Below are 24,551 nucleotides of genomic sequence, written 5' to 3'. Positions count from 1 at the left end.
CCACTGCCCATGTCCTTGATTACATTAGATGTTGTGAAATGTCGATTGTCTAATTCTCTCATTCGTTCTTCACTTACTGGCCAGAATACTCCTGTAAAGAGAAGTTTCTTCTCATCAACAATTCGGTTTATCCTGAATTCATATGGAAAAAGCAGGATAAACGTTTGGTTCTTTCCCTGAATTTACCACTTTTCAGAACAGGGAGTCGATTCCCTAGCCTTGATTTAAAAAAAAAAAAAATCACTCTGCAACATAGATTCACATTAACATGTATCAGTTTGAGACATGGAACCTATTTGATGTGTTTCAATCCACTGCAGTTATTCTTACTGATAGTCATATTGTCCCATTTGCGGCAAGTGGGAGCCTTTTCTCATTCAGTTCTGAATCCTTTTGACATGACTCTGTTAGTCTTTGATGGCTTCCTTGCTTTGACAAGATGTTTCTTGTTTTTGACAAGGTGTTTGTATGCCAAAACATTTCAGGCTTGTCACCTTTCCTGCCCAGACCTGGAATCAGCCATTTCTCCAAGGCTACCTGGCTTTTTTTAAAAAATGAAAAATAATATTTAGAGACAATGTAATTATTTCTGAAAAAAATACACATTGATCTACTCAGATCATCCTAGAGGTCTATTGATTTGGGGATGTTGATCCTTTTAGTTTTCTTTATTTTTATTAACCTCATGTTTCAGTTTTGGAAAAGGTTTCCAAAATTTTAAGCCTCAGTCCAGTTTATTTAGGTATTTTTTTCTGTTTGTCCAACTTTAAATTATAACCTTCAAAGGAAAGAAAAATGTTGGGTTTTAACTTTACTTCCATTTTTTGTTAATCTACAATGCATACTTACTAAGTGGTTTTCTGGTATCGTGACAAAGTATAATTTAGTTGATTATGAATGTTCTTGAAGTGGATACTTGACTGAAAACTTTCAATTCAAATTGTTGTCCTACTATTAAACATGCCAATCAAAAAGACTTGGAAACTGTTGGTGGTTATAGTGTGGAAAGATTCACAATTACTGTATAACATCATGTATGAAACCATGAAATGTGCCAGCCCAAATAACCTACACATTATGGTGTTGCAAATGCTCTAGGTGTTATCTCCCACTTGGCTGTTGGGGAGTTCAAAGTAGTTATGCTTCTGACAGTTTGGAAGTCTAGACTGCTTTGAAGAGCTGCTGTTTTGCTGTTATGTTCTGCTCTCAGCCCTGTGCCTTTGTCTCAGATCCCATCTTCTTGGATTCTCAGCTTCTTGTCAAAATACCCTGGTAAATTTCTCCCCACCCAACAACAAACATTTCTTGAGTGAGTGATGGGGCCAGTCAGCTCAGCACCTGAAGGAGGAAGATATGTTGGGCAGTGCGACTTTTCTTTTAGGAGACCCACTGCTTCAGCTTTACACTTCCCTTCTGCCTTCCAGGGGCTCACAGTTTAGCAGGATTATTATACCTGGGGTATAAACGAAGCCTGAAGAGGGGCACTAACTCGGCAGCAAAGGTTCGCTGTGGTTTCCTGTCACCTCTCTGTCTACTTTCTCCCTTACCAGACAGTACATTTCTTGTTAACAGAAGGCCAGGCGGTGACTCAGCCCTCGCCCCCAACCCGCGCCCCCCACCCCCGGGCAGACTGACCATGTTTTTCTCTGGAATCCTCTTCACTTCCCTCCTTTTGACCTTGTTCTCCACTCTTCTAAACATTCTTGCCTCTTAAAGCTGATTCAGCTTAGCTACACTGAAATCAACGGAAAGGCTTTTGCCTTTTTTCTTTCACACGTGTCCAACTCTGAAGCCGGTTTCCCATCCGCCCCATCATGTATTCTTTTACAGTTCTTACAAAGGATCTTGCACTATAGGGCTCTATAAATTAATATAAATTAATTTTTAATAAAGAAGTTCAAGCAAACCTTTTAGATACCTTATCCATAATCGTGTTTCAACAATCCATGTAGTGTCTGTTGAATAAAATTGGTTCCTGAAAAGAGGGGGTGTTGGGGGAAAAGCAGTATTTTCTGTTTTTTTTGGGGGGGCTACATTGGGTCTTTGTTGCTGCGCACGGGCTTTCTCTAGTTGCGGCGCATGGGTTTCTCATTGTCGTGGCTTCTCTTGTTGCGGAGCACGGGCTCTAGGTGCGCGGGCTTCAGTAGTTGCGGTACAGGGGCCCTAGAGTGCTCCGGCTTCAGTAGTTGTGGCATGTGGTCTCAATAGTTGTGGCACGTGGGCTCTAGGGCCCCTGGCTTCAGTAGTTGTAGCGCACGGGCTCAGTAGTTGTGGCACTTGGGCTCAGTAGTTGTGGCTCGCAGGCTCTAGAGCACAGGCTCAGTAGTTGTGGCGCACGGGCTTAGTTGCTCTGCAGCATGTGGGATCTTCCCGGACCAGGGATTGAACCTGTGTCCCCTGCATTGGCAGGCAGATTCTTAACCACTGCGCCACCAGGGAAGTCCCAAAAGCAATACTTTCTGAGTATTTTATTTTACATAATCTCTAATTAAATTAATACATAGTACAAGCAGACATTTAACTGTTTCATCTTCTCTTTTAAAGTTAGGTTGGCCCCAAATCTTTTGGATCTTCTCACTGGGGAAAATAGGGGATCACTCTGGAATCAGGCACCTATCTTTGGATACCCTTTGAGTCTGAGAACCAGGCTATCATTATAAAGTCAGGGGAAAAAAATAGCATCTCTACTTATCCTCAAGCCATTTTATTACTTAAAACTGTTAAATATTTATAGAAAGCAACATTCATGTGCTTTCTCTCTTTTGCTTAAAAAAAGGTTCTGTTTTCTTTAAGTGGCTAAACCATTTTGATTTAACTGACTTTTTACAAAATTGGTTTTCTAAGAGGCAGTTTATTTTCCCCTCCATGACTGTTATGCAGAGTCCTTCTTTGTACAGGGTTATCTAACTCTAATCAATTGTCTTTAGTCTTTACTTTTTTTTTTTTTTTTTTTTTTTTTTTTTTGCGGTACGCGGGCTTCTCACTGTTGTGGCCTCTCCCGTTGCGGAGCACAGGCTCCGGACGCGCAGGCTCAGCAGCCATGGCTCACGGGCCCAGCCGCTCCGTGGCATGTGGAATCTTCCCGGACCGGGGCACGAACCCGTGTCCCCTGCATCGGCAGGCAGACTTTCAACCACTGCGCCACCAGGGAAGACCTTCACTTTTGTTTTTTAACCTGCACAACCGTCTGCACGCTTTCTCTGTTTCCTTTTTCATTTGAAGAGTCTTTTTCTGGCTAACTTATCCTCATCCAGTCTGTCTAATGCATGCTCTTAAGAGAGCTGTGCATGAGGTGTGCAAGGGTTAATTTTAGTCGGGAAGTGTTTAATAACTCATTGTTCTTAGCTCCTTGGGTGAGGCCCTGGTGAGTGTAGGCTTCCTAGAGCAGGCTGTGAGGGACTTAACCCCCGGCTTTGTGAAACGCTTCCCCATTGAGGGAGCGGGGCGGCCTGGCCCAGCCCTGGCCCTGCATCCCGTTCTCAGCTTTCATCCAGTGCCCTTCTGCTGTCAGGGGCAGTGGTCCGGTCATGGCAGAGGTGGGGATGGAGTTGAGGCTGATCCCAGTAGCACTCAATAGGCTTGGCCCAGTGTGCCATACTTGTTCTGTGGCTGTCTGGTCATCCCGATCTTGGACCTTGTCTAGCCTTCCAGCCAAACAACTAGGCTCCCAGTGGCAACTGCATTTCATTGTGCTGAGTGATAAGCTCTGTTTTGGGGGGTCACACTTTCTCCGGACATGTACTCAGTCACCAACATTTACCGAGCACCTACTTTGTGCCAGGCGAGGGATGGGGACACTCAGATATGCCCTTTAAGGGCTCCCATTCCAGGGGGCAGACAGGGAGGACGGGCACAGGGAAACCGTCACAGCACAGCATGATAAGGGCCGGTGGGACTAGTGGCTGTCGTTCGTGGAGCAGCTTCTGTGTACAGGAGGTTACAGGCATCGTCCCTTCTCCTTGCAGCTACCCAGTGGATAGATCATCTCCCAATTTTAAGCACAAAGGAAGTGAACTCAAGCAAGGTATCCAGGTTCATGTCACACAGCTAGTGAATGTCTCAGCTGGAATTCAGTCCCAGGCCTCCCAGACTCCAAAGCCTGTGCTCTTTCTCTTCTATCTCACATCCTCTGTAAAGACACTTAGAGATGACAAGAGGGGGGGAGATGGGCTGGGAGACCTGGGTTCCTTGGGCTGTTCTAGAAAGCAGTGTGACAGGAGTGGCCTTAGTGCTGGCTGTGGCAGCCGGTGGTGGGCCTTCGTTTGTCTCTCACAGCTGGGTTTCTCCTTTCTCGTCTTGATTTCTCTCTTTCCCACTTCCCTGCTGATGCCCAGTTCTGGGAGCTGCTCCTGGCCCGCTATAGACAACGGTTTGCTGCCTCCTACCCAGGGAGAGAGTTCAGGCCCAGTGGCTCTTTGTTCACTGAGGTCTGCGTTCTGAGCCTGGCTTCCTCGGGGGAGCTAACACTCAGTTTTTAAGTTTCAGGCCTTAGGAATGACCCCTTGTTGGCCTGGTGCCCCTTAGTGGTGTGTTTGTGAAGACACTGGAAAACATGGCTGGTGTCAAGGTCAGCTTTGTTGGACTTGAAAGCCCTGCAGCGCCTGTGGTCCTCACCTGGGAAGTTCAGGTCCCCAAACCCTTAGCCCTGACACTACCGAGAAAGCATGAGGTGGTGAGAACTGGGCTTCGTGCAGACTCGTGTTGGGAAGAGTCTGGTTTTTTAAAAAGTCGATGCTTGGACTTCCCTGGTGGTCCAGTGGTTAAGATGCCGTGCTTCCACTGCAGGGGGAATGGGTTCGATCCCTGGTCGGGGAACTAAGATCCCACATGCTGCCAGCAAGGCCAAAAAATTAAAAAAAAAAAAAAAGTTGATGCTTGAGTGTATCCATTAGGGTTCTCTGGCCGTAAGCAACAGAAACCAACTCCCCTTTAACTAAAATAGGGAAGAGGATTTACTGGAAGGCTACGGGCTGGTTTACAGGGTGGAAGGAAAAGCTGGAGGATCAGGTCTGGGAAAGATGGCACCCAGGCAGCCCCGGGGATCACTGCCTCATCTGGGGGCCCTGCTGGGGGATTTGCCACAGCCGGTTCCAGTCTTTGTCACAGCTGCTGCTGTGCGACATGGTTGAGTCCTGTGCTGGTAGAGGGCAGGGCATGTTGATGGACAGTCCCATCAGACTGTATCTCATCAGGGAGGGGAAAGTCCCCCAAACGGCTTCCCCTCCCCGAGTGGGGAATGGTTTCTCCCTGGGACACAGACACAGGCAGCCACCTCGATGCATGAATCTTTACAATCATAAATTCCAAAATATGCATTACACAAACTCTGTATTTTTAAAAGCTATATTGAGGTATAAAATTCTGCCCGTTTTAAGTGTACAGTTCAATGATTTTAATAAATTTATAGCATTGTGAAACTCTCACCAGAATTTAATTTTAGAACGTTTCCGTCGCCCCCAAAGACATCTCGTAGCCATTTGCAGTCAGGCCCCGTTCCCACGCCAGCCCTAGGCAACCACTCATCTGTTTTCTGTTTCTGTAGATTTGAACATAGGTTCCTGACTGGTGTAATTTTTTCCGGGTATCCTGCAAACTATGCTATGGGTGAAAGAAAGAAGGACAAAAGGCCAACGGTGTGGAAGTCTGGACCTCATGGTGTCAGTTTTCCTTCCTTTTTGCTTTAGATTTTCCCTTCTCTCACCTGGACTGTAAGATGGGAGAGCTTAGTCCTAGTCTTGATGCTGCCATTATTTAGCTCTGTGAGCCTCAGTCATGGAACCTTCCAGGCCTCAGTTCCTCATCTGTATAGTTAAGAAAAGGGTTTGACAAGATGATAACTCATGTGCTTTCTATCTCTAATGACCAGCAGTTGTGATCTTTTTTGGTGAAATCTTTCTTGGTGAAAAATTACATGTATCCGTATAGCTGATTCACTTTTTGCTGTACAGCAGAAAATAACACCACATTGTTAAGCAACTATACTCCAATTTAAAAAAAAATCTACCCCGAAAGAAAAAAAGAAAAATTACTTCTTGATTGTATCTGCTCTCTTCAATCAGAGGGCTGGAATAAAACTTGATGCTGGCCAAGGGAGGTGGAATCCTGAAAAAGAGAAGGGCTTTTCCCAGCAAGAGCTCATAGTCTGATTGGAATGAGCCGCAGTGAACGCTCACGCTCACGCTCACGCATTGTGGTGAGCTCCCGGGAGAGATCAAGTTCAGTGCACAGAGGTGGGGAGGGGCCGGTCACAGAGACAGAGCGGGGCCTCTGAAACGCCACCGCCACTGTGAGAAGTTTGCCCCCGTGAGAAGCTGCTTGGCAGCTGGCTTAGCCAACCACGGTTAAAACCACCCATTTCATCTTTGTGGGGAGGAGACATCCCAGCAGGTTTGAAGGCGGAGATGGGGAGGTTGAAGCATTTTGCATTTCGAGGCAGATCTCTTATCTCCTCTGGCTCTGCCTCTATCTCTCTGTGCCCTCGGGTTAACTGTAGCTTTGGCTTTTGCAGCCATGGTAGCTGGAGCCGACTTGTGGAGGCAGGCAGCTGGAGGGTGGTATTTTCTGACAGGGAGACTTCCTTAAGTTTTGTAATTTATGGTGTCTTTAAATATGGGATTTTGTTTACTGTTGGCCTAATTACACCTCTGTTATATTTTATTTAGCTTGATGTTTTAATTTTGTGCTCATGCCCAGAGGTAGTTTCCCAAAGGGTACTGTTAAAAAAATTGTAGGTCGGGTTTTATCCTTGCTGCAGCTACCTGCAGCTTCCTGAAGGCAAGGAGATGGGTTTTGGGGCCACACACTTTCTCATGGGCCCTTGTGAATATTTTGACTGTGTTGGTGCCGTGTGAGGTCTAGAGCTCCTGTCTGCCAAGTATTCTCCTCAAGCATCTCTGTAAAATAGAAACGTAATACGGGCCGCAGAAGTGATTTTGAATGTTTTAGTAGCCACATTCAGAAAGGGAGAAGAAACAAGTGAAATTAATTTGAATAATGCTTGAAATGAAATTGAGGAATTTCACCCAGCATATCTAAAATAGGATCATTTCAACATACAATCAATCTAAAAATTAATGAGATATTTTACATTCTTTTGTTTCCCTCATAAGTCTTTGCAACTTGCTGTGTATTTTACAGTATGTCTCAATTTGGACGAGCCAGACTTCAAGTATTCAACAGCCACGTGTGGCAGGTGACACTTTAGTGGACAGCAAAGTTCTAAACCTTTCAAAGGCTTACAAGGGACACAGGAAGAGCCCTTAGAAGGGGTAGGAGAGACATAGTCTCATGTTTTGTGAGCTCTTAATAAAGCCATACATAGGTTTCCTTCTCTTAGAGAAACCTGATATGTAAAAATTCTTCTTGACAGGAAAGGTAAAGCAGGAAGTGATTATTCATGTTACAAAAGAATTAACTGCAGGATCCTTTAAATAGCAAGCTCCCTTAGTGCACTGAAGATCTGACTCAATTTGCAAAAATGTGATTGACACTTGGCATTTTAGTAGCATCTTTGTTGGGCAGAGAGAACTATCTGCCATTATAAAATGCAAATGCAAGCTGAACCGTCAGCTTCTCAAGGCTTTGTTGAGTACCTACTGTATGTCAGGGATGCTCGTAGGGCATCCCTGACAGAACTAAGGGAGATCTGTACCCAGAAGCCATTTAGAGGGTCACTGGGAGGGTGAGACACACATGCAGCCACCACAGTGTGGAATTGCCTCGATACCAGGGCCCAGGGAGGCTTGGGGGCTGGATGAGCCAGGAAGGAGCTAGGCTGCGTGCATGTGATGAAGTGTCCCGGAGTTTAAAGGAAGGGTAGATCAGGAAAGACCAGCTCAATAGTATATTGGGAAGACTCGAAAACTATGCAGTTATGCTTTATATATCCCTGAGTCCCCAGTCCCTAATCCCCAGCCTTACTTCTAGCAGCCATCAGTTAAGCTGTGTTCTTGGACTCCTCATAAGAGGGAGACGGAAGCAAACCCAGGATGTGCTTCTCTCCAGTTTTCAACAACAGGCAGCAGCTGTTTATTTCTTAGGACCTATCTTCTTGAAGCAGATTCCTTTGCCCTCGTCCAGCTTTACCTTGATAGAGCCCACGTGTAGAATGCAGAAAATGAGACTTGCTGTTGAGGAAAGGAGAAGCAAGGTTGTGTGCTGGAAGTGGATGGGGTTCTGAGTTCCCCAAAGTACACAGGGTTTAAGTTCAGCGCCGAGATGGACCCTTGACCAGATTCCTCCCCCGGCTCCTTCAGGCAGGCCCCATGTGCTGCTTCCCCCCAACTCCACTTAGGGCGATTTTCTGTCCCCATCAGAAAAGCTATGAGCTTTCATCTCTAAGTACTAAGATAGGAGCAGCCTTGGGGAGCCTAGGTCAGTATTCCAAGCCTTTTCTTGTTAAAAAAATAATAATACCTGTTATTTAAAAAAATGACTATCTCCATACATATATTTATTTATAGATCATGTAATATATTGCTGTACTAGTTGATTAAGAAAACCCAAAAGAAGCTTCTAAATATTTATTATTAGGTTTAATGAACTTATGGAAAACATAAGATTGACTATTATGTGGTTTTAGACATTGGTGAAAAATGGACATTTGTCTTCATGGCTCAGGTACATAGTTTTGAATATCTTGCTAAACCCAATAGTTCCATATTATAATTAGATAACTTAAACACCTATATCAAGGGTGGGAGAAAACCCATATTACAAATTATCTTGATAACTCAGAGTGTTTTGTGCTGATTGGCTTGTCCTCGTGTTCACCCCCCAACATGGCTGACAAAGAGTTCCCACCCAGGGGCTGAAGTGGCAGCTCCACCATTTTCTTGTTGACTTGGTCGTGTGTTGAGTATTATCTACAACCCCTACTTTCTTTACCCAAATCTTCTCAAGTCTCTCATCCATTTAGTGAGGGTGATTTTAGTTAAAAGGGGTAATAGTCATAAAGAGGCTCTACCAAGAGGCCTCCCAGAACTGCAGGGTGCCCCATGGAGCTGAAAGCTGGCCCTGGCAGCCGCCCTTGTCTAGGGGCACAGCTGTCCCTCAGGCCGCTCCATGCCCTCCGAGCACCCCTGACTGCCTGACCTAGAGGCTGGATGAAGGAGCTGGTGTCATTCTGCAACTGGAGCGTTAGAGAAGTTGAATGTTTCTCTTTTTAAAATGAAAACAATGAATAGATGTTTTCTTTTTTTTTTTTTTCATCTTGTTCACTAATTCCTGAAGTGAGTGCATCCCAGTTTGGAGGGCACTGGCTCAGAAAATAAGCTTAACTGCTTTGCTAAGCTTCAGGTTCTTTAATTGGGAAGGTGGGCATCATAATACTGTGAGGATTAAGTGAGATAATGCAGGAAAAGTGTCTGGCACATAAACAGTGGTTACTGTAATCTCCATTCCGATAGCAAAGCTTCAATAGATCCATGTCTAGGTAATTTGAAGAAAGCTGCTTTTTAATCGACCTGGTTCTGATTGTTATGATGACTCATTTTACCTGCTGGGGTGAGAATATGATACAAGAAAATTGGAGTGTTTCTGCCTTTGTACTTGTCAGGAACCAGGAGAAATCTGAAAAGGTTGCCTTGTTTATGCTCTTATGCTTCTCCTTTCTGTTGATAAGTGATGAAAATGGTTCACAACTCAACTTCAGCCTGGGCAGATTTCTGACAGCAGAGTCAGCCAGCTAATTTTGGAATGCAAAACTAATCTCGGAAAGCAAATTCTGCTTTGAGTTGCTTATGAACTGTCTGGGTTAGCTGACATTATAAGTGGACAAGGTGAGCACACCAGTCTGGGTGGGCGGGGTCGTTTGATCTGGAAACACTTTGAGAGTGTATCCCTAATGGATATGCAAAGTGCATTTGACAAGGAGCCCCTCACCTACCAACCTTCTTCCTGGAAAACCTACCCCAATATATTGAATTTGTAAAAGTCACTTGTGCTTTCTTTGTCTCCTGTTGGAGAAATCTTTTTTTATATATACATTTATTTATTTTTTATGTTTGGCTGTGTTGGGTCTTCGTTGCTGCATGCGGGCTTTCTCTGGTTGCGGCGAGCCGGGGCTACTCTTCATTGCAGTGCGTGGGCTTCTCATTGTGGCAGCTTCTCTTGTTGCGGAGCGCGGGCTCTAGGCACGCAGGCTTCAGTAGTTGCAGCACGTGGGCTCAGTAGTTGTGGTATGCGAGCTCTAGAGTGCAGACCCAGTAGTTGTGGCGCACGGGCTTAGTTGCTCCGTGGCATGTGGGATCTTCCCAGACCAGGGCTCAAACCCGTGTCGCCTGCATTGGCAGGCAGATTCTTAACCACTGTGCCACCAAAGCCCCATTGGAGAAATCTTTGCCGAACCCAAGATCACTAAGATTTTCTCGTATGCTTTCTTACAAAAATGTTGCAGTTTTAGCTCTTACATTCAGGTGTATGATCCATTTTGAGTTCATTTTTGCGTATGTGTTCTTTATAGAGCTCACTTATCTTTTCCACTTCCATTCTTTTACTGTAATTTCTAAGTTGCTAATTCGCTGCTTGGGGTTACACCTAATTTTCACTACCCTTGTATTTATTCATTCTCCCTTTGTCCATCCGTCCGTCTGTCCATCCATTCATTCATATTAAGCTGCAAATACAAAAGGAAAAGGACAGGAGATTGACTGAGGTGGGCATGAGGCGAGGCCCAAAGACACATGAGTTGTTTAATCCATGTATAGATAAACTAACCAGCCTCTGGATTGGTTGGCTCTGCTAATTTGCATCGGTACCAGAAGACCCGTCTGCCTCATCTGTTGCCTCCACCTATTACCAAGTATACAAAATCACCGTGGATTGGGAGAACAGTTTAAAATGGTATTGCTGCCTAAGAAGCCATCTGTTGTGAAGGCAGTTGTGCCCGCAGATGTGAGCGGTCTGAGTTGTTGGTTGGGCTGGCGGGGCCCTCTGTTATCGGCTGTGTTCACACGAGTTGTTGCTGAGAGGCGGGCATTATCTCTGTAGGGTGGGAATGATCATCACCCACATTTTGCACAACTGAGGCCCAGAGAGGTTAGCATCACGTAGTCTTGGTGAAGGAGAGGGCATCTGAGAGCCGAACCTGCACCTGTAGTTATCTGCCACCTCTGCACTTGGGGAAATGTTGCTGGACTCCGTCTGGGGGCGGGGTGGTGCACAAGTGTTGTTGGCCTTCTGTCATTGTGTGGTTTCCCCTCTGAAGCCCCTGCTGGCCCTGAGACCTGTAGGCCACTCTGCCTGTGCCTGACCGCAGACCAGCACTTTGTGGTTTCTGTGCTACAGGCCTCAGGTTAACCGAAGTCGGGCAACCATGTGTGGCCCTGTTATTTTAAGTATTGGTAGAGGGGAAGCCCCTTGAATATGACTTTCCTGGCCTTCCAGGGCTGCTGGGCTTTGGACTTCTCCAACATCTGATCTAAAGTGCTGTTTTGTTTTGTTCTTGTTTTTGTTTGGTCCCTGTTCCTTCCAGTGGAGGCCATAGTGGAGTTTGACTACCAGGCCCAGCACGACGATGAGCTGACGATCACCGTGGGTGAGATCATCACCAACATCAGGAAGGAGGATGGAGGCTGGTGGGAGGGACAGATCAATGGCAGGAGAGGTTTGTTCCCTGACAACTTTGTAAGAGTGAGTACAAAGCGAAACCCTTTTCCTGTCTCCTGTGTGGGTTCTACTGCCCAAAGCTGTGGCGGCACTTGAGGAGGAATTTCATGGGACTCTTTAAGAGCTTGACCTCTTGTATGCTGTCAAGAGGAGCACGTATAGCTTTGCCCTTCATATCGGGGGATACTTGTTTTGAAATCACTTTCTTAAGGCCCGGAATATTCTCTTTCCAAACTGTGTATCACTTAGAAAATGCTGGAAAAATGTCAAGCTTGTCAAATTGTTTTATTTGTGGACTTTTTTTATGCTTTGATAGTTTCAAAGACTCTTGCCCTTTACCATTCCATTCAAAATGGAGGTGAAACTCAGTTTTGACCACTTAAATCAAGAAGCAGTCAAACTAAATGCAGAATTCCAATTATGCCATGTTTCTAGCTTTGTATCATATTGCTTTCTTGATAGGAGCAGTATTATTTTCTTTTTCCCCTTCATGGCCATGAAGCATTGAGTAAAATCTGTTTTTTCAGTAAGGTTTTGAAAATTATGCTCTTTGCAGAAGGGTTAATTACAAAAAATGTAACTCAGTCGTGTTAAGAAATTTCATACCACACAGTTGTAAATAATAGTGGGAATTAGGTTAAAAAAAGGGGGGGGGGCGGGAAATCACCTGCAGGCTGATCCCAGAGGGAAATACCAAGTGGGTCTAAAAAGTCCCTGGACTGTAGCCTTCCTGCCCAGCGCTGGGCCAGATGGGCCTGTTCTTGGTGGGGAGAGCTGTGTGCAGGAATCCCCGGGGCCCCTGCTGTAGTTCCGGTGGCACCAGACCATGCCTGAGACCTGGGGCCATAGGGGGCAGGTGGTGTAGGGGACGCTGGGCCCAGAGAAGCAGGTGCCCCCCTTAAAGAGCCGTGTGGGCTACGTGGGAGGGTTTTATGGAAGGGGGTTGTTGAGGAAGAACAGTGATATGCTCCAGGCTTCACCCCCTGGGCCCTCTACCGGTACCCCGCCCCCAGTCTAGAACAAATAGAAAGCCAGTTTCATCTTTCTTCAGGATCTTGCCTCAGAGGATCCTGCTAACTTTTTCCTTGTCCTTTCTTCTTGGTGTGCAGAAAGCTGGGGAGAGTTTTGTGGGTTACATGCTGATAAACCTTGCTTTCTGTGAACAGTCGTGGGAGGATAGACATTTTTTCTTGGACTACAGTTGAACCTGGCAGCCCTCTCTCTCCCATTTTAAGAGGAGGAAAGTCTCACATCTGGGTCCCCTTGGGTTGAGTCTACTGATGTGTAAATGAGGGTGAATCCTTTTGCCCTTCCAAACAAAATCCCCAATTTGGGGACAAGGACCATCCTTGAAGTTCAGCCAAATTCTGGGTTGGAAGGGGGACTTTTCTGGATAAAAGAGGCAAAGCTTTCAGTGAAGATGAAGGAGGAAGGAGTGAGAGGGGAGGACCGTGGGAAGGAGAAGGGACTCCAACTCCAGTTTAGAAGGTGGGCCCCGCTTTGGAAGCCTTTAATGTGTCCTGTTGGCTTATTCCAAACCACAGATCCACAGCCTCTGAAACCTCGAGGTTGGCCTTTGCTCAGGGCCGGGGCACCATAAGCGTTTGTGGAGGCCAGGGCAGGGAGGGCAATGCGGGAAGAGCCCTGGGAGCACCGGGGAACAGGAGCTCGTCACTGTGACCAGGGCGGGGTGATGTGCTTCACCGCCAGGACCTCTATCCAGCCCGCTCCATTCGCTCGGCCTTGGGCTGGGCCAGCGTGGGCCACGGCAGCGGATCCTGCCCCACGGTGGCCCACGCGCTTTGTCTCAAGGGGAGGCTGGTGGGAGATGGCGGGAGGGAGGGGGAGGCCAGCAAGGTCAGGGGTTATCCCGCCGGCTCCCCGCTCTAGGCTTGCCTGGGTCTGGCTGTGTCCCTCTGCCAGATGGTGGCTGCTCCCATCAAGTCCCTTTCTTCTATACGTTCCTTTCCCCTCATCCCGGCAGGCCTGGGGCTCCCTTGTCTCTAGCCCTCAGCTGCCTCCCCGGAGCGTCTCTCTACCTCACCTACTTTGTAAAAGCCTCTTTATTAATCCCACCTCAGATTACCTAACTCGAGTGTGCCATCTGGGTTTCTCCCCCTCCCGAGCCCGACTGCCTCATCAGGCTAGTCTGAGGATTAGAGGAGACAGTGCGTGGAAATCACTTAGCATGTGGCCGGCCACCTTCCGAGTGTGCCGCTGTCCCTGTGGTGAAGGAAGGGACCCTCTCCCCTGGCCTGGAAGCCCCTGCCCTTGCCTAACACTTGTCTCACCTCGGCTAGAGCACCTCCAGGGCGGGGAAGTCTCATGCTTGGGAGGTGCTTGTTCCACCTGGGCCAGAAAGGATGTGGCAGGACCGGCTGGGGCTGTACCACTTGTGGCTGTTAGACTTGGCAGAAAAAGAAACTTCTCTTCTTTCGGATGGCTGAGTCTATCTTCAAGTCTTCACCCACTGGGAATGTTTTAGGCCTATTATTGAAAATCCAGTAGGTGGAGGCCGTAGGGTTTAACAATAAAGAACACTGCCATAGAGAGTTCTAGAAGCTGAAAATACATCTTTAGGTACTAATAATCATATTGGCATAAGTTCACAGTTTTGGAAGTGGGTTTACACATGCCTTATTTGGCTTAAGAATCATCTGTCCCCAGACTGAATTGGGTAATCTTGTGGCATCCCGTTGTTTATTTGTGTACCTTTATGCCAGTGTTACCGCTGTCAGAGAGCTTACCTTAAGCATTTTCTTGATTCATTTATCGGATCCTTAAACAGTGTCCCAAATGAACCTGATCTCCTAAAGTTTGGGGATTCAGTACCCACCCGCAACTCTGTATTGTCTCAATTTCTCAAAGGAAAAATACCAGGCAGTCCGGCCATCCCATCGTTAAGAAGATGCCTGGGCTTTGCCAGCTCTGGGGCTGAAATTTGTTGGCACCCGTAAATGTACCTAACCAGGCCCCGTGGCTTTTTGGGTTTGTTCCTCTTTTTCTTTTATTTAGTTAGTTATTATTTAATTTATTTACTGTACATGTAGAAGAAGAATCTTTTAAAATCCCTCTTCCCTTTCTTCTCTATACCTCTCTCTCATCCACTTCTTTTAGAATACATTTTTCTTTATCCCTCCTCCTTTAAAAAATTTATTCATTTTCAGGTGCGATTTACATAGAGTAAAATGTTGAAGTCATAATTGTATGGCTTGATAATTTTTTTAATGTAAGTGTGTGCCTCTGTAAGCATCATCCAGATCAATTTTATTTCTATCCCTCTAGAAAGTTCCATCATGCCTTTTCCCAGTCATTCCCCCTCTCATAGGCAATCTGTCCTCATAGGTTAGTTTTGCCTGTACTGGAGCTTCATGTAAATGGAGTCATACAATATGTGCTCTCTTATATATGGCTACTTTTGCACAACAGAATGTTGTTGTGTATAGCAGTGCTTTGTTCTTGCTGTATAGTATCCCATTTTATGAATAAACTGTAATTTGTTTATCTACTCTCCTGTGGAAGGACACTTGGGTTGTTTCCAGTTTGGGTATTTTATGGAGACAGGCACTCATTTCTCTTGTGTATATACGTGTAGGAGTGGAATTACTGCCCTCCCTCACTTTCAACATATATGTTTTTCTCTGTTTACATATGTGGCCTCTGTGGAGGAGGGGTGTCCCACCTGTGCTGGGGCCTCATTTGTGCCTGAATGTGCTGGTCTTTGCATGGTTGACCTTTTGAGTATGACCGCTGAGGGGTCCTTAAGCACAGAACTCAATGTCCCAGGGATCATTTGATTGTTGGGCCCATGAACTATCAAAGGCTCATTCTTAGATTGTTAAAAACATGCCAGTAGAGAGCATGTGTCAAAGTTTTATTGAACTCATCTAATGAGAGAACTAGCATAATAACAAAACTGATTCAGTGAGGATGTGAGGAACTGATTAAAAAGTCCATGGAAAGAGGAATGTTCAAAGAAGATCAAAATGAAAACAACATTGTAAATTCAACTATACTTCAATAAAATTTTTAAAAAAAGGACAAAGAAGATCAAAATGGGTTCATGTCTTAGAGGACAGTAAAGTCTTAACCTCTGGGGTTATCATCTCTACCAGAAAAGAAAAAGAGGCTATGGCGTACCTTATTGTTTTTCTACATGTTATCCTCGGACTTTTATAGAGTTGTAAAATGTCCTAATAAAGTGTTGGTTAAGTCAGGTTATGTTTTCAGAGGGAATCAGATGACCCTTCGTGGTGCGGGGGGCACACTTATCAGAAAATGGATCAGCATGACGTTAAAAGTTCACACGATGATCATTTTTGGCTTCATTTCCAAGTTTTGGATATTTTTTTTCTGTATAGACCACAATAGAGCATAATATGGGATATAATAGTGGGAGTCACTAGGATGAAATCCTCAAAGTCATTCATTTAAAAAAAAAATGGCTGCCCTCCTGAGACCTGAAACTACCACCTAGAACAGAAGGACAGCCACCAATGAGAGGCAGATGTGGGCTCTTTCACAGGGGTTCATTTTCCCCATGTTGGATTCACTGACCAGTGTCCCCCTTTCAGAACCTTACCTCAGAGGCAGACAACAGTGGCCATGAGTCCAGCAAAGGATTTATTAGCAGCCTTTTCCTGAGTTCTCCTGACATGTATCCACAGACAGACAAAGGAATTTCAAAAGGCAGAGGCCTTGAACCCATGGCTTGGGCTGCCATGCACGGGTCTGCCTGCTTTGGGGGGCGACCTTTGGTGAGGGGCAGCGGGACCCAGGCTCTTGAGTAGAAAGCAGGAAACTGCAGCAGGGGTTAAAAGAATGTGCTTGTTGATCTTTAAGTCGCTCTGTGGGCATAACACTAGCACGCGCCGCAGCCACAGGCCGCTTTGTCGAAGGCCGAGGTGTGTTTACTTGTAGTTGCAGGTCTTCTGCTGAGTGTAACCGTTTTCAGCTGTTTCCTATTGCCTCAGCTTTCATCTGCTAGGTGTTTTAGATCTCTCTCTGGCGTATCCAGAGCCTTTTTTGTATTTGTGTAAAGTGGCTGGTGAAAATGGTCATATTTTTCATCGATGAGGTGGAAGGTGAGGCTTTTGCCTATTTGCACCAGTCTGAGACAAAGCTCACGCTTACTTTGCTTGTCTTGATTTCAGAAAGAATCACAAATTTACTTCAGCAAGTGGCATAACAGAGAGATTTCCAAGTTGCTATTCTATACTCAGAGACCCTGAAGTAGATCTCTTGGATCCCATTTCACTTTGCTTTTTCACCCCAAGGGCCACTGATTTTGTGAAGTGTATGGGATATTGTCTTCAAGGTACTTGTGTCTCTTGGAAAGGCGGCGCGAGTTTTCCAGGCGTGTTTCATAGTGTGCGCAGCCTCGTCCTGCGCACGACTCTCGTGGTGATGTGCTCGGGGGTGGGGGTCAAGCCGAACTCCTCAGGGAGCGTTTACCGGGCTGCGACGTGCTGGCACCAGAGGCTGTGAGCACAAATGAGACGCCTGAAAAGGAACAAGGTATCATTACGAATGTAACTTCTTCCACAGGAGGACAGTGTTAGCTCCTGTGACCTGGCCTTTGGTCACACTTTACTCTGGGGCGCACATGTTAGACATTGTTCTGCAAATATGGTCCTGATTAAAATGCCACTTGTGAGGGTTTTGACTGGATTCATCAGACAGCTCTGTTGGAACACGCTAAGTGAACCTACAGTTATCTTTTGGCCCTGATTGTTGTGTTACTTTATGGAATAATAATGACAACATTCTGGCTGCCTGGCTTTGTATGCATTATGTATAATCTGCTCGTGTCTGTCTGTGTACAAGGACTAAAATTTGTTGAACACTTAACGCCAGGCAGGAGTGAGCCTAAGCCCTTCACATGCTTTATCTCATTAAATCCTTTACACCCGTCTATGGCATAGATACCATTTTTTTTATCACGCCCATGTTTTAGAAGAGATAACTGAGGCATCTTAAGGTTAAAAGACTTACAAGCTATGAGGAGCAGAGAACTTTGGAACTTGAGCAGACTGGCGCCAGACCCTGAGCTCAAGCAGGCAGCATTATCTGGGTGTCCAAATTGTCCTGATGGGGTTAAGCCCCTCACCATTATTACCCGCTGCATCCTGCCTTCCCCAAGTGTCCTGTCAATATTTTGCACATTTGTACCACTTGGAGAGAAGTCTCTCAGTTACTCTGCTAGTCTTTTTTTTTTTTTTTTTAACTTTTATTTACTTTTACTTTTGGCTGCGTTAGGTCTTCATTACTACACACGGGCTTTCTCTAGTTGCGGCGAGCGGGGGCTACTCTTCGTTGCAGTGCGCAGGCTTCTCATTGCGGTGGCTTCTCTTGTGGAGCATGGGCTCAGCAGTTGTGGCACGCCAGCTCTAGAGTGCAGACTCAGTACTTGTGGCACGCGGGCTTAGTTGCTCCGTAGCATGTAGGATCTTCCCGGACCAGGGCTCAAACTCGTGTCCCCTGCATTGGCAGGCGGATTCTTAACTACTGCACCACCAGGGAAGCCCCTGCTAGTCTTGAGTTAATAAAAAATTACAAAGTTACTTTACAAGTGGCATCAAGTAGAGATTTCCAGGTTGCTATTCTATATTCAGAATCATGGTTGTGAACTTGTTTTCTGCATTTTAAAGGATTCTCTTCAGAAATCAGGTATTTCAACTCAAAAGAGCAATCTTTGCCTGGATTTATGGGCTGGTGCTGTTTTTCCTATGAATTCTGAAAGCAAGTCAGTTCGGGAAAATATTTCATTTTACTCATTTGTAAGGAGGCTTGTTATTTTGTGGTGTTTAGGGTATGCTTTTCAGAAGGATCTTGGTTGTCTTTTCTTAGAGTGGTAAATAATCCAGTTGTGTGACTATCTAGTTGTTCCCCATCCGTGGGGTCCTTGCAAACAACCAATTCCAACTCGAATTATTCTTTAAACTTTCAATATATAGTTTTCTTTTAGGGAACAAAATCTTAAAATTAACAACTGGAGCCTGTTAGATGCTGTTATAAAAAATGGTACTCGGGCTTCCCTGGTGGCGCAGTGGTTGAGAGTCCACCTGCTGATGCAGTGGACACGGGTTCGTGCCCCGGTCCGGGAAGATCCCACATGCCGCGGAGCGGCTAGGCCGGTGAGCCATGGCCGCTGAGCCTGCGCTTCTGGAGCCTGTGCTCCGCAACGGGAGAGGCCACAGCAGTGAGAGGGCTGCATACCGAAAAAAAAAAAAAAAGGTACTCCAGGAAGGGTCCGGAGTAATTAAAGACAAGTGTGTTGCCAATAAAAGCCACACCAGTTGGCTGATTCCTCAGGCTTTGTCACTTGCAATGCAGGAAGAGAGTGTGTGTGTGTGTGTGTGTGTGTGTCTGTGTGGAGGGGTGTCTTGTGACTCAGGGAGAGTGGTCCCCTGACCGAGTTGATCTTGCTGATTATGCATAATGGAGTTTTATTTTCTTAATGACCGGATTATCGAATCTGAGCTTAGAAAGGGACTTGGGAATCATGTGTTTCAACCCCCAGCTTTCTAACAGGTCAAAATCTAAACCATGTAAGATGTTGCTGTGATCATTACTGGACACTTAAACTTGTATAGTGTGGCTGTCCCACAGGGGACCCTAAACCAGTGAGTCTCCAGTCTGGCCCTGCTCCAGGCACACTGCATCGTCAGAAGTTTGGAGTAGGGGCAGGAGTTGGTGTAGGGGCCTTGGAATATTTTTAAAAATTCATGTGACTTGCTGCTTGATGAAGCTTGGGCACTCCTTTTGTACAATGGGACTGACGGGCAGTGTCATCCTCTTTAATATCTTTTCTCAAGCACATGGCTTGGTAGCCTGTGACCTGTAGTTCTACATTTGAAAATATTATGTTATTTCTAAAGTATGTTTATGAATATATAAGGAAACATAATCATGCTAGAAATTGTAAAAACAAATGTGTACCACAAATACAAAAACAACGCACCAATATGTAAACAGTGCTCTATGTGAGTCCATTAGAATTAACACATGCTGATTGCAGATACTCTGCATTAACTAGACACTGGACTAAACGCTGCCTTCTACCCAGTGGTAGTGAGGTGGGCAGAATTTCTAGCAATGGTCCCCAAGATTCCACTCCTTGAATCCCCAGAACCTGTGAATGTGATGAGCTATCATTCCAGTAATTGTGTTATGTTATATGGTGCAGTTGACTTTACAAAAGAGAGATATTCAGGGGGGCTTAATCATAGCACGTGAGCCATTAAAAGAAGAGAAATTTCTCTTCCTAGTGGCAGAAGAGGAAGTCAGAGAGGTTGAAACTGTGAGGAGGACTTGTGGCTTTGAAGATGGAGTGGTCATGTGAGAAGGCATACAGGCAACTTTATTGGAGCAGAGAGCAAACCTTGGCTAGCAGCCAGCAAGGAAATGGAGACCTCAGACCTCCTGCTTCAAAAATTGGATTCTGCCAACAACCTGAGTGAGCTTGGAAGTGGATTGTCCTCCCAAGCCTCTAGATAAGAGTCCAGCCTGGTTGTGTGTGGCTTAAAATACAGATAGCAAACTGTATCTGGGGCAGTTTGCTCCTTCCCTACTGGCATATTGTCAGTGGAGACCAAATGGGAAGTCTGGACTCTCACCCTCTGCCCTGGGCTCAGCAGTAGTAAGTGGCCCCCCTCACCCTCTCCACTAGATAGTGGGGAAGATGTTGCGGAGGAGGGAGCTGGAGAAAGGGATTCATTAAACCCATGTAGGAAATCTTGAGCAAAATCCTGACCAACACGTACATGAATCTGACCAGAATTAATGTGCCGAAAAGTTTGAGAAAATAAACTACAGTGTGAAATGCCACCCAAGTTTTCAGAGTGACCTCTAGGTAACACAAATGAAGAAGACCAGAATAGCCTTGCAAGGGCTCTAGAAACTAAACTGTCATGGCATCACAGCCCACAAAAGTAGCCCAGGATCTATATGCTTAATCTAAATAGGGTCAGTGCCTGCTAAATTTAAATAGGATCCAGAGTCTTATAACATAATAGCTCAAATGCCCAGGATACAGTAAAAAAAAAAAATCACCTGTCATACCAAGAACCAGGAAAATTGGAACTTAAATGAGAAGGCAATCAACAGATACCAACACTGGGAAGACTCAGATGTTGGAACTGTCTGACAAAAGCAGCCATCAGAAAAATGCTTTAATGAGCAATTACAAACACTATTGAAACAAACAAATAATTAGAAAATCTCAGCAAAAATTAGAGGTATTAAAAAAATGGAAATTATAGAACTGAAAAATAAATCACCATATTAAGTTCACTGGATGAGCTTAATAATAGAGATGACAGAGGAAAGAATCAATGAAGTTGAAGACAGATCAATAAAATTTACCCTGTCTATCTGTTGTCCAGACAACAGATGGAAACTAGTCTAAAAAAAAACAATGAACAGAGCCTCAGAGACCTTTGGTACAATAACATTAGGTCTAACATTTGTGTCACTGGAGTCCCAGAAGGAGAAGAGAAGACTATAGAAATAAAAAGCATTCGAAGAAATTATGGGTGAAAACTCTCCAAATTGGGCAAAAGGGATAAACCATCAGAATCAAGAAGCTGAGCAAAACCCAAACAGGATAAACCCAAAGAAATCTATGCCAAGACACATAATAATCAAACTTCTCAAAACTTCTTTGTCTTTAGACAAAGAAAAAACAGAGAGTGAGAAACAATGTTTTACCCATAGCAGCAGAATGATTTGAATGACAGTGGATTTCTAATATGAAATCATGGAGTCTAGAAGGAAGCGCACAGCATTTTCAAGTGCTGAACAAAAAGAACGTTCCACTCTGAGTTCTACATCTGGTGAAAATATCCTTCAGGAATAAAGAGAAAATAAAAACACTCTCAGACGAAGGAAAACAAAGAAAATTTGTCAACAGCAGACCCACCCTTAAATAATGGCTAAAGAAAGTTCTCTAAACAGAAAAGTAAATGATAACAGGAGGAGGCCTGGAACTCCAGAAAGAAAACAAAACAAAACAAAACAAAAACAGTGGATGGGTAAAAATAGAAGTACGTTTAATAGGCTGTTTTTATCCTCATTAGCTTTTAAAATTATGTTTAATGGTTGAAGCATAAGGTATAATATCTGGTGTGATGTCAATATATGTAGAGATACTATATGAGAAAATTATGTTTAAAAAGTGGGGAGAGGGGACTTCCCTGGTGGTCCAGTGGTTAAGACTCTGTGCTCCCAATGCAGAGGGCCCGGGTTTGATCCCTGGTCAGGGAACTAGATGGCGCAACTGGGAGCCTGCCGCAGCTAAGGCCTGGTGCAGCCAAATAAATAATTAAGACCTGGCGCAGCCAAATAAATAAATATTTTTTTAAAAGAATATTAAAAAGTGGGGAGAGAGGGACTTCCCTGGTCACACAGTGGTTAAGAATCCACCTGCCAATGCAGGGGACACGGGTTCAAGCCCTGGTCTGGGAAGATCCCACATGCTGCGGAGCAACTAAGCCCGTGTACCACAACTACTGAGCCTGCCTGCTGCAGCTACTGAAGCCCATGTGCCTAGAGCCTGTGCTCCGCAACAAGAGAAGCCACCGCGGTGAGAAGCCCATGCACCGCAACAAAGAGTAGCCCCCGCTTGCCACAGCTAGAGAAAGCCTGCGTGCAGCAACGAAGACCCAAATGGAAGTAAGGTTTCTACACTTCACTTGAAATGGGAAAGCATTGATACCAGTAGTCTCTGGTAAGTTCCATATGTATATTGTAATAACCGAAAAAAAAAACCCAAACCACTAAAAAACTAAAAACCAATAAAAAACTATACAATGAGATATACTCAAAACGTCTATAGATAAATGTACAAGTAACTCACAGGAAGGCAAGAAAAAGGGGAAAGAGGAATGATAAACAGGAAACAAAGAGAAAACAAATAATACAATGGCACACCTAAGCCCTAACATCAATAATTACTTTAAGTGTAAATGGTCTAAATATACCAATTGATAGAGATAACAGAATGGATAAAAAATGTGACTTAACCATGTGCTGTTTACAAGAAACTCACTTTAAATATATTGCTATAGGTGCATTAAAAGTAAAAGGGTGGAAAAAGGTATACCATGTAAAAATTAATTTTAAAAAAAGCAGGAATGGCTATGTATAATATCAGATGAAGTAGACTAGAGAGCAAAGAAAATTACCTGAGACAAAGAGGGACATTACACAATGATGAAAATGTCATTACACTAAGAAAACACAACAATCCTAAATATGTATGAACCAAACAACAGAGCTGCAAAGTACATGAAGCAAAAACGGATAGACCTGAAAGACAGACACATCCACAATAATAATAGTTGGGAACTTCAGCATCTCTCTCTCAGCATTTGAAAGAACTACTAAATAAGGTATCAGCAAGGATATAGAAGAACTGAACAGCATTATCAACCAAGCAGTTCTAATTAATATTTATAGAACACTCCACTCAAAAAAGAGCCTAAAACACATCTTTTTCAAGTACTCATGAAACATTTACCAAGTTAAACCATACCCTGGGTCATAAAACTGACCTCAATTTATCTAAAGGAGTGGAAATAATACAGAGTATGTTCTCTGACCATAATGTAATCAAACTAGAAGCCGACAACAGAAAGATAACAGGAAGATCTCCAAACACTTGGAAATCAAATAACACACTTCTGAATAATTCATAAGTCAAAGGGGAAGTCTCAAAGCAAATTTTTAAAAATACATCAAGGTGAATGAAAATGAAAACACAGCATATTAAAGTTTATGGGACACAGCTAAGGTAGTGCTGAGAGGAAATTTTATAGCACTAAATATTTAAGTCAGCATGGAGGAAAGATCTGAAATCAATAATCTAAGTTCCTACCTCAAGAAACTAGAAAGAGAAAAGATCCCCTGCCCCCACCAAAGCAAGCAGAAGAAAGGAAATAATGAAGATAAGAGCAGGAATCATTGAAGTTGAACACAGAAAATCAACAGAGAAAATCAGTGAAAAAGCTGGTTCTTTAAAAAGATCAGTAAAATGGTTAAATCTTTTTGTTTTTTTTAAAATTTATTTATTTATTTTGGGGGGACTGCGTTGGGTCTTCGTTGCTGCACGCGGGATTTCTCTAGTTGTGGCGAGCAGAGGCTACTCTTCGCTGCAGTGCACGGGCCTCTCATTGCGGTGGCCTCTGTTGTGGAGCACGGGCTCTAGGCACGCGGACCCCAGTAGCCGTGGCATGCGGGCTCAGTAGTTGTGGAGCGCAGGCTCCATAGTTGTGGCGCACGGGCCCAGGTGCTCCGCGGCATGTGGGATCTTCCTGGACCAGGGCTCGAACCTGTGTCCCCTGCACTGGCAGGCAGACTCTCAACCACTGCGCCACCAGGGAAGCCCGGTTAAATCTTTAAGATGACTGAAAAAGATAAAAAAGAAGATATAAATTGCAATATTAAGAATAAAACAGGGGTTATCACTACAGATCCTGCAGCTATTAAAAAGACAGTAAGAGAATACCACAAAGAATTCTATACACATACATTTGACAATTTAGATGATATGGACCAATTTCTTGAATATCACAAACTACCAAAACTCATCCAAGATGAAATAGGTAATCTCAGTAGTCCTATAACTGTTAAAGAAATTGAATTCATAATTTAAAAGCTTCCAAAAAAGAAATCTCCAAGACTAGAAGGTTTCTTTGGAGAGTTCCACTAAACATTTAAAGAACAGGCACCAATTCTACATAATCTCTTCCAGAAAATACAAGAGAGAATGCCTTCTTGTTCATTTTATGAGGCCATTACAACTTGATACCAAAACCAGACAGACAGTATGAAAACCCAACAAACCAATATCCCTCAAGAGCATAGACACAAAAATCCTCAGCAAAGTAGTAGGAAGACAAATCCAGCAACATATAAGAAGAATTATGTACTATGACCAAGTG

At 44.5% G+C, this 24,551-nt stretch overlaps 1 protein-coding gene across 4 annotated transcripts in view; it reads left to right on the top strand.

The window, feature by feature from the left end:
* The window catches only part of SH3KBP1 (SH3 domain containing kinase binding protein 1), a gene marked incomplete at its 3' end in the record, with an annotated part of 345,340 nt that overhangs the window by 36,960 nt on the left and 283,829 nt on the right, over positions 1-24,551 (top strand). For 3 of the 4 annotated variants that reach the window (XM_079910179.1, XM_079910173.1, XM_079910178.1), the window contains exon 2: positions 11,474-11,631. In XM_079910179.1, coding sequence (XP_079766305.1) covers positions 11,474-11,631 — 158 coding nt within the window. Of the gene's footprint in view, positions 1-11,473; positions 11,632-24,551 lie in introns of those variants that run through there. The other variant, XM_079910177.1, reaches the window with a different exon arrangement.

Source organism: Stenella coeruleoalba (genome assembly GCF_951394435.1).
Source record: "Stenella coeruleoalba genome assembly, chromosome: X".
NCBI classification, from domain to species: domain Eukaryota; kingdom Metazoa; phylum Chordata; class Mammalia; order Artiodactyla; family Delphinidae; genus Stenella; species Stenella coeruleoalba.
This window is presented reverse-complemented; position numbering and strand designations above follow the sequence as displayed.